The following is a 19,128-nucleotide window of genomic DNA, read 5'->3' on the forward strand; positions in this document are numbered from 1 at the left end:
AAAAATGTCCAGTGACCCTGGGTGACAGCGTCAATCCACACAGAAACCAGTGTGTGGGGTTTTCTCAAAAATATTAAAAGTGCATCTGGCGACCCCATCCTGGGTGTGTATCCACAGGAAATGAAATCCCTAGCAGCACCCGCCGCGCCCACATTTGATCCAGCGCTATTCACCTTGGCCAAGAGATAGAAATGGCGTTGATGGAGCGGGCCCCTCACAGGGTCGAGGTCCGATTAACTCAACAAGAAGCGTCCAAAGTGTCCCAAAGCACAGATAAGAGAAATGTTTGAGGATAAGGAAAGGCTGATCATCTGCCTCTCGGTTTCTTTCCCCGCGGGCTAGCGGGACAGACAGAAGCCTTTTTCCCATTCGCCAACCACTAGGAAGTCCCACGGCTGGACACAGACCACAGGTCCAGCCAGATATAGCGCTCCATCATCCAGGGGACACGCAGGTCAGCGAAATCAGAGGGAGGCCACACCCCTCCCCTCGAACGGACGTACGTACCTGTCTTTGGGCAAAGGTGACCCAGCCAGCTTGGCCACCGTGGGGAAGATATCCATGTTGCTCGTGGGCTCGTCAATCTCCAAACCGGCCTCGATCACCCCCGGCCACCGAAAGATGCCTGGGACCCGAATACCTCCTTCCCAGTTGTTGGCTTTCCCTCCTAAAAAAAATCCCCCCCAAAAAGAGAGGGGACAGGGATCAGCGTTTAGTCTCTTCAAAGCTCACGCACGTCCGTGTACTTTTCAGTGCTCGGTCACTTTGGGGACAAACGAGTACTCTCACTGGGTGGGCTTCAAAGAGCACTTCAAGACTGAGGACGGCGCCCACGGTGGTGGGAAGAAATAAACGACAAGGTCAACGCTATGCCCGACAGGATCAGCTCTGCAAGGTGGCCCGCGAGTCCTGGCTTTGAACCCAGAGAAGGGCACCCCCCAGCTAATGAAGGGTGGGCAGCATTTCCCAGCCGGCGAGAAAGCAGATCCTTTCCCCGACCCACACTAGAACCCAGCTCCGTAAAGACTTCAGTGATCTTTTTTTTTTTTTAGCCCAGGAAGGTTGTGACTTCTGGCAGCAGAAGGTGATAAATACAAGCTGCTTTGAGCCACCCGATTTGTGCCCACTAGTCACACTGGTGCTAGGAAATGAGGACTTTGCCCTGTGCTCTGTGGCTGCACCGTGTTTGTGTCACGTCCCCGCAGTGCGCTGGTGCTAGACAGAATGATCATGCCTCGTTCCAAGCCTAGTCACCGACGACGACAAGAAAGCAAAATAACAAAAACCTGTTGTCGCTGTAGGTCATCACCAGAAGAGCTCTTCCCGTGCAGTTGGAGAAAGAAGGTTTGTGCACAGGAAGCAATTAGAATATAATCAAAGCTACCAGACAAGGGACCTGGGAGACACCGCAAGGCTCAGGGTGCATCCGAATATTAACAGATGGTGGATCTCAGAGAGGTCAGGCTGGAGTCCCCAAGCCTTGCAGGTGGTGTGTGGACGATGAGTCAATATATGAACTGCTTCTCTAGAGCAATACCTTAAGATGCATTCACAGTCTAACCTAGAGCTGGGTAATGCACGATCCACGTTGGCTATCAATGCCATCTAAACTGAGGAAGTTAAATCTCTACGACCGCCGGGGTGCCCAGGGATCTTGGAGCACGTCTGCCTTTCTCAAAGATGGGGTCTCACGGCTGAAGACTTGGAATCTGTCACCAGCAAGATGCATTCAGCTGTTTTACGTGCACAGACATTCAGGGGAAATTCACGTGCCATTCCCACCTGCGTGTGTCATTTCTGATCCGGGGTCTGGTGACAGCCGAGGCTCTTCCCTTATCTTTCTCACATCACCTCAAGGTAATGGACTGAGATGCTCTTACCCCGAGTTTCCGACCCGAGAGCCCTTGGCTTTCCAATGAGGGAGGCCCCATATCGACATGCACACAGACGCTTGATAAATAAATATTTCACAAGTCGACCAAGTGCGTTAGCATTTTTCAAGCCAGAGAAGCAGGGGTGGCCCGAGGAATTAGCTCAGGGCGTTTGCGTGAGGACTCTTCCTGGGTAATCACCATGAGCCATATTAATTGCTCAGCTATTATGTGACGTGGGTAGATGCACACACCTTATCTCATTAAATCCTCACACCTGACCCATGAAGGTACAGCTAGCTGGCGCTCTGCATTGTAAGCATGCGCAATCTGAGACGGAGACAAATGTAGTGACGTGCAGAACGCGCCTGGTCTCAACGGTAGAGTTACTGACACGAATCCAGCCGAGTCCATCCCCGAAGCCCGTGAATTTGTACAGTTCCTTCATCTCACTTCATCTAACGTACACCTGGCTGCAGAGCCACGTAACAGCGTGGGTAGGAAACCTGGCTGTTTAAAAAGCAGATGGCCCCACAGGCATCCAGAGGAAAAATCCAAGGTCTGTGTATGTCACGTGTCTGGAATGCATTCCCCCTCGGGGACCTTGGTAATGTCCCCGACTTCCAGGTAACGGGAGATGAGTCTAACCAAAGTCAAAACCAAAGAAAATTCCTAGAGAAACCCGAGGACCCTGAGTCCCATTCCAGAGACTCCAAATCCCCCCAAAAAATTCCAAGCCACAAACAGCCATGTGCACACAACACTCACACCTGCCTGCAAAGACGTGGCTTATGTGTGTGCAGGTGACAGGCCCAGGGCACCCTCAGTGGTGGCCCAGGACCCCAGGGAGGCAGCTGTCTCTGCAGCCCCCAGACCCAGCCTCCTGCCGACCACCGCGTGCATGGTGGCATAGTATCAGATACGGCTTCCTCATCGACGGTCAGAGTCACAGAGGCAAATACGATTGCTCATCACATGGCCTGGCTGCAGTCCTTCTCCTCTCGCAACGTGACGTGGAAACGAAAATGCAAAAAAAACGTGCCCAACAAACAGGCTGAAGAGCCACGGCTCGCTCTTCCCCAGCGCACAACCCATTCAGCACCTGAGAAAACCTGGTCCAAGGTACACAGCAAGTGACCGAAGCTACAGAGAGAGTTTCAAGGATCTGTCCTTAGGTTGTTCGGATCCCAAAGTCACCAAAGGGGACACAAAGATATATGCATGGGGTTCGTGCCTTGCAGAAGCTCACAACCTCCAAGGACAGGGGGTTGGGAGGTTGTCACACGTCCCCACTTTCAACATCGTGACTGCCCGCCACAGAAGGCCGACGGCAGGGTCCTGGGGCCCCCAGGCAAGCGAGGACAAGGCTCTTCCTCCGGGCTCTCCTCGGGGACAGCTGTTTCCAAACGAGGCTGCTATTTTCGTCCCTCCCAACGCCGTCACTCAGCACGGCAAGAGCATATGCCAGTCATTCTCCAGCCTGATCCGGGCACAGAGTTTTGAGAAATATTTCTCTCTTTTTTTTCTTCTCATTTTCCTGCTCTCTGGGTGTCCACCCACTTGGGACAGCACTGAACGGAGGCCAAGCACATGGAAGGAGGAGGATCTTGTCATTCCCGCTAGCTGGGTCCTGCTCCAAGGCGGGGGACGCTACGCTCTCTGTGATTGACGGATTCCAAGCCCTTAGTCCCCAAAGGGCAGATGGGAGAAATGACAATATTTTGTGGGTCCTACCAACCTATATCCACCCCTTACCAGGTGGGGAAGTAAGGGGCCTGATGATTTCTCTGCTCAAGTGATAAATCCCTGTAGAATTAACCGATATAACTTCAACAATTAAGAGACAGTCCCTAACCTGTCCACCAGACTGCCACAAAGTCCAGGGCTGCAAATGTTTTCTCTACATAAGATCCAGATGGCCACTATCATTAAATATATTTATGGGGGGGCTTTCCCCATGACCCAACTCTGCAGCTGAAGCCAAAGATCAGCAATCGTCTTGTGCAACCTCCGCAGATAAGCATGGCTGTGTTTCAATAAAACTTTATTTATAAAGCCCAAGCTTTGGGCCACCTCTTGCCACCTTTGCATTAGTTCATTGAATTCCGGTTTAGGGTTAGGCTCCAACCCTGTCCTTAATCCAGACCATTAAGTTCTTCAACACTGAGGGAATCATCACAGCCACTTAATGAACTATATTTTTACCTAATCAAACTCCTTAATATCTTCTGTCTATATTATATATCTGCCTCTATATGTAAATATCTTATATATATTATATGTGAAATATAATGCATATAATGTTATATATATATATTATGTGACACATAGTATATAATGCAGATATTATATAAATACCTATGTTATATATATTCTGGCCTGTAATATAATCATATCATGGTTAGCTCACTCCCAGTGTTACCATTCCCCCCTGGGAGTTCTCTTACCGGTACGTTACCCTGGCTGGGTTGCTCCATGACACGCTTTGCAAGGTCCCCTGCTCAGAAACGCATTGCAAAGGATGTCATCCTGATGCCAACTGCACAGAGCACACTTACCCCAACCTAGACATCACTGCCTGCTGCAGACCTAGGCTGGAGCGTGTGTGTCTGCAGAGCCTCATCCTCTTGGGTCATGAAGAACCAAAGGACGTGAGACTAATCAAGCAAAGAGAAAAGAATACAACCGAGAGAGATTTTGTTGATTTGCAATTAAAAAATAAAAAACCAGAATGCTGTTTTGTAGCTAAGGGTCCTTTCCGTAAGCAGGAGGATCAGAAGAACCGGTAACACCGTTGCCGATCAGCACAAAGAGCTAGTAGATCTAACCTCCTAGAGACCACCCAGGACCCTGCGCTCTCTGGGGTCCTACCTGAGAACCGAGCCCACGCCCAGCATGCTCCACGCAGCCCATCAACAAATGCACCTCAATCGAATGGAACCAAATGAATTTATTCTATAAATGAGGGGTAGGTGATCTTTCCAAATTGAAAAGGCCACTCCTAGAAGACGTGCCTCCAAGAGCAGCCTCCCGATGAGCTCACCTGCCAACTTCTGCAGACAGGACCGTGGCATAACTACCATCCGATGAACCACTTGGGATCCCCATGGTATTTCTTCCCCCCGGTTAAAAATATCAATCGCTCCCTGAAAGCCGTGTTGTTCGGCGAGGCAAACGGATGCCAAAATCAGTGATTTTTTTTTTTTTTTAAAGCAACTCATACAATCCGTTGCTTTTGGAATTTGTGCTTAAGGGAGAAGATAGATGCGTTTCTTGCAGGTGTCGGGGGGGGGGGCGGATTTTAAAAGCATCTTGCAGGACGCCAGAGGGTGTCTGTGGTTGAACACTTAGGAAAATATGACTCCCCCCTAGTCTGCAGAGAGAGTCCGTGCAGTTAATTTATCTATTCCACTGACATTTATCACTTGCCCATCGGCAGAGGGAACGGAGGGAGGGATGAGCCTCCTTCAGGGTGACCTTGACGAGAGAGATGGCAAAGATGTTAGAGTCCGTTTAACTGAGTTGTTTCTGAGATTCCAGGAGACCCTGCCCCGTGGGGACCAGGAAAGCCACTTAAACTGCATTGCAGGTGAGCACCCCTGATCCAAAGTGCTTGGCAAGTGAAGGATTTACTTATTTAACTTCTGCAAGATTTGCATAGCACAGTCACATCCTTGAGGGTGAGGGACCAGCTCCAAACACAAAAATATACTAGTTTTATCCTCCCCTTAGGCACAAAGGCTAGAGGTCATCTTACGCCACATTGTAAATGACTCTGGGCGCGAACAAAGTTTGGTAGATGGAATTGTCTGATTTGCACGCTGCCTCCGTGTTGGAGAAGTTGTAGAGACGTCTGGCAGCTGCCACTCATTCTGCACCCTGTCCCCGCTCACCCACGGATGCACACTCAGGTGCACTGTTGCTTGGCGGTTGTGAACCGTGTGCAGGTGTCTGTCTGCACTTTGTGTGCATCTGAGCATCTCCACGCTGTTTTCTGCACTAAGGACCGTGCTAGTTTACACGGTTACTCTGTAGCAGCGTGCAAGGATTCCCTTCCCGCAACATCCTTGCCAATACTTTCCCTCTCTCCTCTCCTCCCCTCTCTTCTGCAATACTGGGCACGGACCTACGATCCCGGTCCTTTTCATTTTTATTTTGAGATATGGTCTTCCCAAGTTGCCTAAGGACCTTTGATTCCTGCCTCAGCCTCCTGAGTAGCTGGGATGAGAGGCAGGAGCCTCTGCCAGGTTCTTTCATGCACTTTAACAGCTGCTATCTCTTTGGGTTTAACATGCATCTCCTGATGATCAGAGAAGGTCACTCGATTTCAAATACTCTCAAGAGCGAACGATAAATAACCGAGGAGGCAGAATGTCCACTCACCGGATCTAATGATCTGACACTGTTTTCATAAAATATAATGTCATGATGAGCCCCATCCACACGCACAACTAAATTTTGTTGATTGGCAATTAAAAAAAATAAAAATCGATACCAAGATCAGGGGTTGGGGCTGTACCTGGGAGATATTGCTACAAAGCATCAGGGAGACCATCAAGAAACCCATTGGAGAAGGTCCTGGGAGCCATGCATGGTGGCTCACGCCTGTAATCCCAGCAATTTGGGAGGCTGAGGCAGGAGGATAGCAAGTTGGAGGCCAGCCTCAGCAATTTTAGCTGAGGGCTTAAGCATCTTAGCTACACCCTGTCTCAAAGCAAAAAATTAAAAAAAGGGCTGGGGATGTGGCTCAGCGGTTAAACACCCCTGGGTTCAATCCCCAGAACTAAAAAATGAACAAATAAAAACCCTGATTTAGAGGGTGAAGTTGGGGGTGGGGACACTTGTGCCTTCATTAAGAGAATGGGCATTAAGTCCCCTCCGAGTTGTAGGCAGCGATTCCCACTCCTGAAGGCCAAAGGCTGAACGTGGACATTCTTCAATATTTCAATGGCCCGGATGGAATTTTTCCAGGAAATAGATACAAGGGGTCACGGATTAATGTGAATATTGTAGAATTTTTTGTTGTTTACTTATTTATTTTGCTGTGGATAAAAATCCTAACAACTTGGTAGGAGAACATAGTTAGATTAACTAATCCCACTAACGAAGACAAGGAATCCTTGATCACTTCTCCCCACATGAGTGATCAAACCCAGGGGCTCTTTACCAATGAGCTACATCCCCAGCCCTTTTAATTCATTTTTTATTTAAAGAGAGGGTCTCGCTCAGTTGCTGAGGCTGGCCTCCAACTTGCAATCCTGCCTCGGCCTTCAGAGCCACCCGATGACATACATGTGCCACCATGCCCCATTAATCCTTGATTCTCCAGTGGAGAGATGGGCTGTTCCTTGGTTTTGTGAGGTCAATATGATCACTGGCCACGTCCACGCACCCTCTCTTAGGAGCCGAGGGGACATGTCTGCTTGTGTCTCCCACCACACCGGCTGCAGATGTGGCTGAGTGACCAGGTGTGTCCTGTTAGGATCTTATCAAAGCCTTTGTGATGGGGGACACTTGGGTTATCACCAGACGCGCTGGTACCAGCCAGCACCTGGATGTCACCAAATATTCCCCGGGGACCAACCTGATCCTTCATGGGAACAGCTACGGTGACCCTGCGGCAAGAACCAAGTGGCAGAGGGGACCACGGTTTCCGATAAGCCAAACAATGGCTTCCCAAAGACGTCCTGGTCCCCATCCCTAGAACCTGTCAATAATGTCCCAAACACGGCAGAAGGGACGCTACGGACATGACCAAGAGAAGCGTCTCGAGGTGGCGAGAGAGGCCGGGGTTACGCAGCTGGCCTCACAGACTCTGTGTGACAGAAAGGTACAAAGGGACAGAGTCACGGGATCGGAGGCGACGGGGCCGGAAGTCAGAGAGAGTCAGGGAGAAGTCAGCAGATGGGGGCTCAAGGAAACGGCGGCCACGGAGCAGGAGGGAGGACAGCGCTGGTCCACTTTGCGCCTCTCACCTTTATAGACGCCGTTACTGCCGCCATGCTTCTGTCCCTTGGCGGTCACCTCCTCCACGTGGGCTCCGTGGTCCGAGGTGAAGTAGACGAGGGTACTGTCGGCCAGTCTCAGCTCTTCTAGGACATCCAAGACCTGCCCTGGGGGGACAGAAGAGATGCATTTTAACGCTGTTCAACTATCCGGGGAGAAAGGGACGGGGTCCCCTCCTCCGCTGGTGGGTTCCTTCCTCGAGGTGGGGAGGCCACCGCGGTGTACGTGGAATTGACCTCCTCCGTGACACCGGCCCAGGCAGGGCTCCCGAAGGAGCACCCGAAAGGTCCAGTCACCGAGGGGAGCTCACTTAGAAGAAGCATCGTCGTTTCTACAAGTAACCAGCCTCGCGGGTCAGGAGTGGTTTGGCCACCAACCACCAGTGTCCCTGTCCTGGGAACCGGTATGGCAAGATGAAGGATCTTTGCCTCTCTCCATGTGTCTCTATCTTTGATTTCTTTGCAAAGTACTGGGGACTGAACCCAGGCGCTACCTCCTAGTTACAATGAATTTTCAATTCTATTCGATTTATTCTATTCTGTTCTCAGACACATTCTCGCTAAGTTGCCCAGGTTGGCCTCAGACTTGCCATCCTCCTGCCTCAGCCTCCCGAGTAGCTGGGATCACAGGGGTGCACCCCTGCATCTGCTATGAACGTCATCCTGAAAAAGTGACAGCAGACACCACCCAACTCGGGAACCCACTGTCGGGACCTCAAATGTTTTCTCAGTCTCACCTTCTTCTCTCCAAACCTCACGCTGCAAACCACCTGCACATGTGACTTTATGGATGATAACTCTGACAGTAAGGACAAAAGCCATCCTTTGTACCATCCATGAGTCCCCTCTGCAGGCAGAGAGTCTGGTTTCATATTCTCTACTTCAGGGCACACGGGACCCTGGGTGTGCAGACAAAGGCGACGATGCTATAACAAGATCAGCAACCCATTCGAGCTTGGACATCCAGGAAGTAAGAGTCAGGTAGGTGTGAGTCTGAAACTCGGATAAGTGGGTAGACACAGTGAGAATCACCGTGGAGCCAAAGAGACATTAAATAGACCTCAGAGCCGGGCACGCGGGTGCACATCTGTAACCCCAGTGGCTTGGGAGGCTGAGTCAGGAGGATTGCAAGTTGAAGGCCAGCCTCAGCAACTTATCGAATCCCTGAGCAACTTACCAAGACCCTAAACAAAATATAAAAAAGGATTGGGGATGTGGCTCAGTGGTTAAACACCCCTGGGTTCAATTCCTGGTACCAAAAAAAAAAAAAAAAAAAAGAGACTAAAAGAATAAAGATGTCTTTCTGCCGTTTGATTGCCAATGTCACAGGCCAGAGTAGTTCGATCTTTCTCAATTTTTAACTCAAATGACAAACATTTCTGGATCCTGCACCGTATACATAAATGTCAGTCAGACACCAGGAGTGAGACAGCTGGCAATCTGTCTCCCGGGGTCAATCATCGTCAGCACGACATTTATTACGGTCCGACCTGGTACAACTAAGCGAGCCACCTGTGCGCGGGAGCTCATTTGGCTCTGGGGTTATTTGGCTGCGACACAAACCTAAGCCTTCTTTCTTTGAAAGTGATAATTAGCTTAACGAGCAGAAGTAGAAGCAGCCAAATGATATCACCCCCACCCCTACTGTGAGAGGAAAATTCCCCTTTCTTCCGCACACGACTTCCAGGTAGAATCTTACAGGCAGAGGACTCAGGACATTGCATTCTTCTACTGCAAATAATAATGGAGCACTATTCCTTCATTTCAAACCCCATTCACCTTCCATATGTTTAGAAGAATCTTAGCACCAAGAAATTGCAGTAAAAAAAAAAAAATGCTTTGTAACATACGTGGCTTCTGCAACAACTTGTGTTCACAAAAAAACAAAACAAAACAAAGCAAAAAGACCCAAACCCACACACATATGTAGGGCAGGTTTCCCTGCAATTGCCAAAACGTTGGGATGCCCTGCAAAAGGTGAGTGGATACCTAGGCTGCAGAGAACCCAGCTGATGCAAATATTGAAAAGAATTGAGGGATCCCACTGGGCAAACACATAGAGGAAACATAAATGCGTGTTTTCAGGGAAAGAAGTCAACACGCCGTGTGACGTTATTACGGAAAAAGCAAATAGTGGAGATTGTAAAAGGTTCTGTGGTTGTGAGGGGAGACAGGGAGGGGTGGGTGAACAGGTTGAGCCTGGAAGATGTTCTGGGCTTTGACCAGCGTCTGGCAGGATACTGCAGTGGTGGATGCAGTTAGATACCCCTAGTGTCAATCAAGCCTTCCGAGAATAACAACGTATCAATCCTGGGTGGTCAATGGTAACAAGTATTACATCGTGCAATAGTAACAAAGATGACATAGTAACTAGGTCAAGGTGCAACTTGTCCCATAGAGGGCACAGGATATATGTGAAAATTCTGTCCTTTCTATTTATTTATTTCTATTTATTTATTTGGTTCCTTAGGATTGAACTCAGGGACACCCGACCCCTGAGCCCCGTCCCCAGCCTTATTTTGCATTTTATTTAGAGACAGGGTCTCCCTGAGTTGCTCAGAGCCTCTCTTTGGCTGAGGCTGGCTTTGAACCCACGATCCTCCTGCCTCAGCCTCCCGAGCCGCTGGGATGACAGGCGTGCGCCACTCTGCCTGGCTCTACTTTCTTTTCAATTTTTTTTTTTTAGGCAGACCTAAAATGGCTCAAGTATAATTTTAATTCAAATGCACCTTGGGCTCCTGGCCTTCGTTATTGACCGGCTCAAAGTGTGTTTGTGCAGAAGCCACCTGACCTAGGCTGTGTGCGCAGGGCTGGGGTGACATAGGGTTGCAGGGGCAGAGCTTAAATCTGGAGCTGGACTCCTAACTCCTTTTCTTTGTTTAAGCCGGCCGCCTTGTGTGTCTAGTCACCCCCGTGGGCTACAGACCTACAGCTCCGTATATGTGTGTATGTGCACGTGCATGCGTGCAGTCTCCTTCCAACCAAACCCCCTGGGTCCTTCTGCATGCTGATGCCCCTTGCCGAATATTTCCTCCAAATTCCACTCTTTTTCCAATGACCACGATGACATATCTAATGTGTCCCCATTCTTCTTCTCTGCCCAGAGCCATGACTCTGCTCTATCATTTCCATCTCCACCCGGGGCCGGGATGATTGCAAACGCAGCTGCTGAGGCCATCGCCAGGGGACCGTGCAGGGTGGGGAATCGGGTTCAATGTGCTGAGAAATTGTCCGAGTCCCGATTCCCTCTCAGCCAGTGATTTTCCCCAAAGACGCACTCTCTGGACCTTGAGCTCTGCAAGTTTTAAGCCAGCATCCCATCTATAGAGCCCAGAGCCCATTAACCATTTAATTTTTCATAAGATTGATCCTATCAAAGGTCTAACCTCTTTCTCGCCTCGGAATTCTGAACGGAAAGTCTCCCCTGGGAACAAATTGGGCCGCAGGATTCTCTCTTTCTATCCTTTTTTTTTTCTCTCCCCCTCAGAGCCGTCAGAGGTCTGCAAATATTATTTTTTTTTTCCAGTAAGGTTCTTGAGATCTAATGATACCAATTTATATAGGATGATGGTTTTGAATTACCGACAGCGGGCGGCCGGGGAGCCTCTAAACGAAATGTTTTATTTCCAAAGCCTCCTCTCTCGTTGCTCCCGGAATGAAACAAATACAGAAAATAAGCCATTTCGAGAGCACTTTGGGGCTTAACTCGAGGCTCAGGAACCAGCTTACTGTTAAAGCGAGGGCTTTCTGACCCAATACCTTGTCACCCTCAAGAGGAGGGAAAAAACGTGGAAATGCGGGAACGTGGCGGTTTCTCCGTCGTGGGCGGACACAGGTTGCAGAGGAAGGCTGGATGCTGGAGAGCTGTCTCGTGGCTCTGACGCTCTTGCAAAGACCGTGTGAAGCCACCGCTCAGAGGTAGCAGGAGGCTACTCCCTGCAGGTGGGATTCCAGGTGGCCTGTGAGCAAGAGGTCACCACCCAAGGTCCTTGAGTGAGTCCTCGCTTCTGATTGACGCTCCTGATGGAAACCCAGGTCCCCGGCTCAACCCTCGAGATGGGAGATGCTGCAGCTAAGAGCAGGTGGTCCTCTTGGTAGCGAAGCAGTCGTCGGAGACTGGGCCTGAGAAGTGCATAAGGCGCTCCGTGCTGAACGCTTGGTCTGGGACCAGCCCCCGAATTCCAGGGGACACAGGAAACCCTAAGAAGTCGTCTCCCTAAAACCGTGGGTGCTTCACCGGCTCGACAGGGGGACACGGGACTCCTGTATTGTCACTGAGGCTGGAGTTTTAAGATAGATGGGAGGCAGGGTAATTGCAGCCCGGGTGCTGGCTCCGAGTCTCCGTCTGCAATGATAAACGCTCGGCGTTGTGCCGCGGAGGAGGACCTAACAGCCATGATCGGAGGCTCTCCTGTAGCATGAGTCGAGGAGCACAGACACTCTGGCTCCAGAGAGGCCATCCTTTGTTAGCTCACGTAGGGTCAGAAGCGTCACCGACATCCCATCCGTCAGGGGACAGCTGTCGCCGCCCAGAGACTGATGGTGACCAGTGAGAAGCAATGTCCGCGTTTAACATAGGGGAACTCGTTGTCGTATTTCCCCCTGAAATAAATGGTCAAGGATTTGCAGAACCACAGCCCTGATCTTGTCCCTTCATCGGAGGCTCAAGGGGCCGACAGATGGGCCACCTGCAAGTTGGGTCATTTATCTACGGGATAAAAATCAAGTTCCAAAGCCTCCAAAAGGCCGACTGATTCATGAAAATGCCCCATCAACTTTCACCACTAGCGGAATGCAGACAGAAACCACCCCGAGATGCCATCGCCACCTCGAGTAGAATGGTGGTTACAAACAGCAGCCAATTCTGGGGACGATGTGGGACCAAAGGACCTGTCGTCACACGCTGTCGTAGGGACTGTGAACTTGCAGAGCCACTACGGAGAAGAGAAAGGACGTTCCTCCAAAATGTTCACTGCAAAATTATTCCAAGTAAGCAAAGATGGAATCAGCCCAGGTGTCCATCAAAAACGAACACGAAGAAGATGTGGACTATTCTGTATGACACTCTAAAGTAAAGAAGGGTAAAGAATAAATCCTGCCATTTGCATGAAAACGGGAGGAACCGGAAGGCGTTATGTTAAGTGAAACAGCCAAACACCGAGAGAGACGCGATCTGCATGCATTTTTTTTTTTTTTTTTGCACCCAATGCAGTCCAGGGCTCAGTCAGGCAAATGTGCACCGGACCTCAATTCTGGGGCACGGGAACGAAACTCTTGTAGGGTGGGTTTCAGGGGCTAAGGAGGTAGAAAGAAGAAGGGGAGCCCAGTCTCGATCTCAGTCACACCCTCGCCATCCACTGACGGAGGGACCACTCCTCACTTCCGCACCCTGTCATCAACCTGAAAATCCCAAACATGTTCATGAGCCGCGCCTGATCACGTCCCCCATAGCCGTGGACAAGCAGGCAAAGGTGACATTCGAGGGCAGATTAGACGAACGTCGTCGTCTTTCAACCTGCTTGGCTCATTCCTGAATCCTCAAGACCAAGTCCTTAGAACACAGACTCCGCGGTGAATTTCTGTAATACACCAGCGTCCCTCAAATTTTAGCAGCTTATCTATCTCCTGGGGACCAGGCTAAAATGAGACCCAAGGACCCCCCCCTTTTGGGGCAGGTTACTGGGGGTTGAACTCAGGAGCACTCGACCCCTGAGCCCCGTCCCCAGCCCTATTTTGCATTTTATTTAGAGACAGGGTCTCCCTGAGTTGCTTAGAGCCTCACTGTGGCTGAGGCTGGCCTCTAACTCGCGATCCTCCTGCCTCAGCCTCCCGAGCCACGGGGATGACAGGTGTGCGCCACCACCCCTGGCCCAAGGACCGCCCTTTGACAAGGAAATATGGTGAAATATGTAACCAACGCTGACACTTTGTGGATGTCAAACACAACACCACTAACGGCAACTTCCACAAACGGATAATACACATAAAATTAATAATTAACGTAATTAGGGTGACCAGGGAAACTAGGATGGAGAGGTGGCCATCCTATACAGGACCCTTTCTGCGCTGGGCTGGGAGCTCTCAGTTGAGTGAGTTCCGTCCTATGCACGTGCACACTGGTTCCCTTTCTTGCAGAGAACCGCAGTGTTTTTATGCATAGATGAGCAAAGACACGTGGAACAAGATTGTAGAATCCACTCCATGGAAAGAGACTCACGTGTCTGGGAGAAAGTCACTCTGGACAGCTGCTCCCATAGGGTCAGCAACACCAGAGCGGTGCATTTTTTCCAGGTTGGAAGGGGATATTTTGAACGGGCAAACTACAGAGCCAACATAGCCTGTCCACTCTTGATTCAGCTAGGGCGCTGCATTTGTTGGACTCTCTCTTCTTGCACAAAAGAAGGGTTGGGTGAGCCGGGCACAGGGGTGCACGCCTGTCATCCCAGCGACCCTGGAGGCTGAGGCAGGAGGATCGTGAGTTCAGAACCAGCCTCAACCAAAGCGAGGCCCTAAGCAATTCAGGGAGACCCTGTCTCTAAATAAAATGCAAAACAGGGCTGGGGATGGGGCTCAGGGGTCCAGTGCCCCTGAGTTCAATTCCTGATACCCCAAAACAAACAATGGATGGCCACCAGCTTATCTTATCTGATCATGGGAGGTGACCCAGGCTTTCTAAGGTTGATGAGGTCGACCAGGTAGGTAGAGGCTCAGGGGATCATGTCCAGGACCAAGGCCAATGAAGCTCAGGAAACGGATTAGATTGTATCAGTCAGCGTTCTGACGCGATAACAAGATACCTCCTGCAGAGGTCGGGAAACGGCGCCAGGCTGGGGACCACGCCCTGAGCACGGGGGTTTCAGAAAACAGCCAAGGTCCAAACTAGAGCGAGTCTGAACTTCTGCAGCCACAGTCAACTGGAAACGCAGCCGTCACCCTCCTCTCTGGGCCGGATTGTGGGGTAGAAACAGAAGCAGGGAGAGCAGAGCATTCCCAGGGCCCACAAACTCCGGCCAGGATGCCCAGCCCCTCGGGATTCTCCGTCTCGACAATGCCCTGCACGCCGTCCGTCCTCCCTTCTGCTGCGGGACTGGATTTTTTTGCACTGGACTTGACCATATCGAAAGCCAAAGAGAGAAAATGGAAAAGGGCGCTTCTCTTTGGTGACCCCCGGGACATCAATCATAGAGCCGTCCCTGCCTGTCCACTCCAATCACGACCAAATGCGTTGACTGACAGCTTGCCACTCGTCGGGGATGGCTCGAGTGATCCAGTCTACACTTCCTTTCAGACACCCTCCTCACTGAAGGCCACAAGGGCAGCTCAGGGCGTGAGCTCAGGTCCCCAGACACACCGACGCCAGCCGTGGTCTGCAGGAGACCCCCCCAACAGCCACATCTGTACCTTATCAGTACGGAGGTTGAGATAAGAGCTGTCCCCCAAAAGCTCATGTGTCAGACAATGCAAGAAGGCTCAGAGGTGAAATGATCAGATGATGAGAGGTGTGACCTCATCAGTGGATTAATCCACTTGGATGGACTCACTGGGTGGTGACTGCAGCAGGTGGGGTGTGGCTGGAGGAGGGGGTCCCTGGGCTGTGCCTTGGGGGTCTCTGTCCTGTCCCTGGTGGGCAGAGCTCTCTCTGCCCCCTGGTGCCCTGTCCTGAGCTGCTCTCCTCCTCCAGGCCCTGCCGCCATCTTGTTCTGCTCCCCTTGGGCCAGAGCCATGGAGTCTACTAACTATAGATAGAACCCAAGCTTCTGGCCCCCCCATGTGTCTTTTGTTGAAATAGTCACCAAGCAAATTAAATGGGCTACTAAGGAAGGATTTGGTGGTTCCAGAAAAAGCATGAAGCCAAGTCTCCCAGGACCTCCCCATGTGACATTTCTACTGTCTTCTGCCTAGGTGCCCTTTTCGGGTTAATGCATTTGTAATATGCAAAGCAAACGCAAAAACCCGAGGCTGAAAGGAAACCGGTGGATGCCACCAGTTCACACGGGCTGGTTTTACAGACAACCTGCCGCAGCTCAAGAACTGAGGCTTCACCCCCAGCCAGGTCCGCTGTCTCCATGAAGTCCAACAGCCCTCAAGTCATTTCAAGCTGCTGAAAGCAGGGCTGTGTAGGGGCTGCTGTAAAATGTCTTACAGCAGCACTTTGTGGATTAAAGTAATCCATGCGGCCAGGCACAGTGGCACACGCCTGTCATCCCAGCGGCTCGGGAGGCTGAGGCAGGAGGATCGTGAGGTCAAAGCCAGCCTCAGCAATGGCGAGGCCCGAAACACCTCAGGGAGACCCTGTCTCTAAATAAATACAAAATAGGGCTGGGGATGGGGCTCAGTGGTCGAGTGCCCCTGAGTTCAATCCCTGGTACTCCCTCAAAAAAGGTCATTGGTGGTTCACACTGGGGCTCCTGCTGCCATATTGAAAGTTGCTCTCCAAGAGGGGGAGCCCAGAAATTGCCCGAGGACCCAGATTCCTGGCTCCCAGCAGACCCTGTGAGCAATCCCCCCAATTCCCACTCCAATACGCTTGGGGAAGTGGCTCTTTCGGACCATAGGTGAAGAGTCTTGCTCCCAAACTATTTCAGACCCCACTGCATGGATTTCCTTCTCATGGTTACAAAGAAGGTCCCAAGACTCAGACTCGTGAAGTTGGGCTCCAAGGTACCTATAGCCGTTCGGGTCCCATTCACTCCAAAACATTAAACACACACACACACACACACACACACACACACAGGAGAAAGAGAAGGACAGAATCCTTCAAAGCTGGGAGGATATGAAAGTCCTGTGAACAATCGTAGGTGCTCAGATTCTCCCTGGCATTTCTCAACACCTTACCCAGCAAGAGACACGAGGTCACAGACTTACTTTACAGATAAGGAAATGCAGACCCAGCAAGATAAGGAACCTGGCCACATCTGTCTGGCTGGTCCCCCTGTATGTCAGCCCCATTAAACTCTACCCATCATGAAGGCATGCTGAGGCTTGACCAAGGACATTGATCATACCCATGTGTCTATAAGTACCATGAAAAGACAAAAGAATGAGGCAGAATATTTGTGACATACAAATAAAATAGTAATGTCCTTAATATGTAAATAGCCCATACAAGTCAATAATAATAAAAAAAATCTATAATCCAATAAAAAACGCTCAATGAATATGAATAGAGAATTCTCAGAAGAAGAAATGAAATCATGCACTAAAACATACAGCACCTCAGCTCTGTGTGCAAGAGGAAAGGAAAATTTAAACGATGAAATTGTGGCTGTCACCTGACAAATAAAATAGATTGATAATATCTAGGGTTGTGGGAGGATGGACGAATTAGCATTTATCATAGATTAGCAGTGAGTACTGTATTGTCACAGTGGGGGAAAAAGGATATCCCATTTTAGGCAAGATTGAAATATAAAATTAGAATTTTTAATATGCTTTCTGATACAGCATTTTAATTTGGCTGACTTTTCATTTCCAAATAGTTCCCACAAGTTCACTCAGCTTTACAGAATAGAATATTCACTACAGCTCTGCTGGAAATAGGAATCTGCTGATGTTCCTCATGTAGGGATGCTTAAATAAATTGTAGTCTAAGAGGGAAACTCAAAACATTGAAACAAAAAGTGCTCAAATATATCTTTGAGTGAAAAAAAACAGACGACGGTAAAGCATCACGCAGAGGTGATGTTAAATGTTGTTAAAAACAGATGTCAGGTCTTAATTTTGGGGGGGTAGGTGGGTACTGGGGATTGAACTCAGGGGCACTCACCCACTGAGCCCCGTCCCCAGCCCTACTTTGTATTTTATTTAGAGACAGGGTCTCCCTGAGTTGCTTAGGGCCTCGCTTTGGCGGAGGCTGGCTTTGACCTCACCATCCTCCTGCCTCAGCCTCCCGAGCAGCTGGGACCACAGGCGTGTGCTACTGTCCCCAGAGGATCTTAACTATTTCTACATAGTGTTGGTAATACCTCTTCAGGCAATAACACGTAACGACTCGTGTCTCCTTGCTCACTGGGTCATTCTGCAGCCGAGCAAGTAACTGGGCTTCTATACGGGGTCTCATGAGCACATCTGGCAATTGTGGAGAGAGCGTCATGCAGAGCCGGGCAGGTACTAGCAATTGCCCTACGATATGGGGCTTCCTCCCTTCCTGGACGTCTGTCTACCTCAAATTCCAAGGCTTCGCGGTGCATCTTAAGTTTAGGTCAACGGTGTTCTCTGATGGGATGATGGCACGTCCCTCCTGTCTACGCCTGCTGGCATGGAAAAACCTGCTTGTGAGACAAGAGTGGTTTAAGACCAGCCCCTCTCCAAAAGCTCCGGGAAGGGACGGTCGATACCACACTTACCTACTAAATAGGGGTTTGCAATGACGGGACTGGGGGGCCATATTTCAAGGAATCCACAACTAAGCCAGTGCGCGTGCAGGGGAATTAACGCCCATTAAAGTTACTGACCTAAGGACCTTTTATAAACTTGTCTTTTGCAAGTGTGATCAAGGAGAGACTGGATAAGACTGTGTAAGAAAACGACTTGGACCACACACACACACACACTCACACACACACTCACACACACACACTCACACACAGAGCCTTTTCATGATCCCAAAAGGGGACTTTGTGGTACACCCGAGCACCACCATGCCAATGAAGCCGTCCAACGTGTGGCTTGAGCTGAGGTTTAATAATCGTGTCACGGATGCCTGGGGACTCAGAAGCGAACGGTGTTGGTGGTTGCATATTTAAAGTGCACCTCGTCGGCCGAAAGAAGGACGCGAGGGGAAGGACCGGAAAATTCCGGAAAGGTCCGCGGGACTGACCTGTTCTGTTTCTCTTTGTCGTTTAATTAGTCTTTAAAAAAATACAAGAAAAATTTCCGATCTCTTTAGGAACCATTGTTACAGGGCATATGTGATTTTTTTTTTTTTTAAAAAAATGTTGCTGTTTTTCATTTATCATTTGAGCATTTTTTTCCCTAGAATCCACAATATGGAAAGCTAGAAAATATACTGTGAACTGATTAAAAAAAATGGGTACGACCCATGCATCTTCAGGATACTCGGTTTTTTACCATTTGTTTCGTAGGAATTCTTTCGGAATCTTGGGGACTTTGTATTTTAGATTAATGTAACACGTATTTTTTGTCTTTTTTTTTTCAACCAGATTATTATTGATCCTTTCTCCTGACGTCAAGAAATTTTCAACTTCATGTGCTTACGTCTATTGATTTTTCGCTTTGATTTATCCATT

The 19,128-nt window shown here is 49.8% G+C and overlaps 1 protein-coding gene across 3 annotated transcripts in view; it reads right to left on the minus strand.

Moving 5' to 3' along the window:
* Positions 1–19,128, minus strand: part of LOC139703511 (steryl-sulfatase-like) — a 100,634-nt gene that overhangs the window by 12,020 nt on the left and 69,486 nt on the right. For all 3 annotated transcript variants that reach the window (XM_071606994.1, XM_071606993.1, XM_071606992.1), the window contains exons 8-9: positions 7,847–7,984; positions 508–667 (exon numbers count right to left, since the gene is read on the minus strand). In XM_071606994.1, coding sequence (XP_071463095.1) covers positions 508–667; positions 7,847–7,984 — 298 coding nt within the window. The remainder of the gene's footprint in view (positions 1–507; positions 668–7,846; positions 7,985–19,128) is intronic.

Source organism: Marmota flaviventris, chromosome Y (genome assembly GCF_047511675.1).
Source record: "Marmota flaviventris isolate mMarFla1 chromosome Y, mMarFla1.hap1, whole genome shotgun sequence".
NCBI lineage: Eukaryota > Metazoa > Chordata > Mammalia > Rodentia > Sciuridae > Marmota > Marmota flaviventris.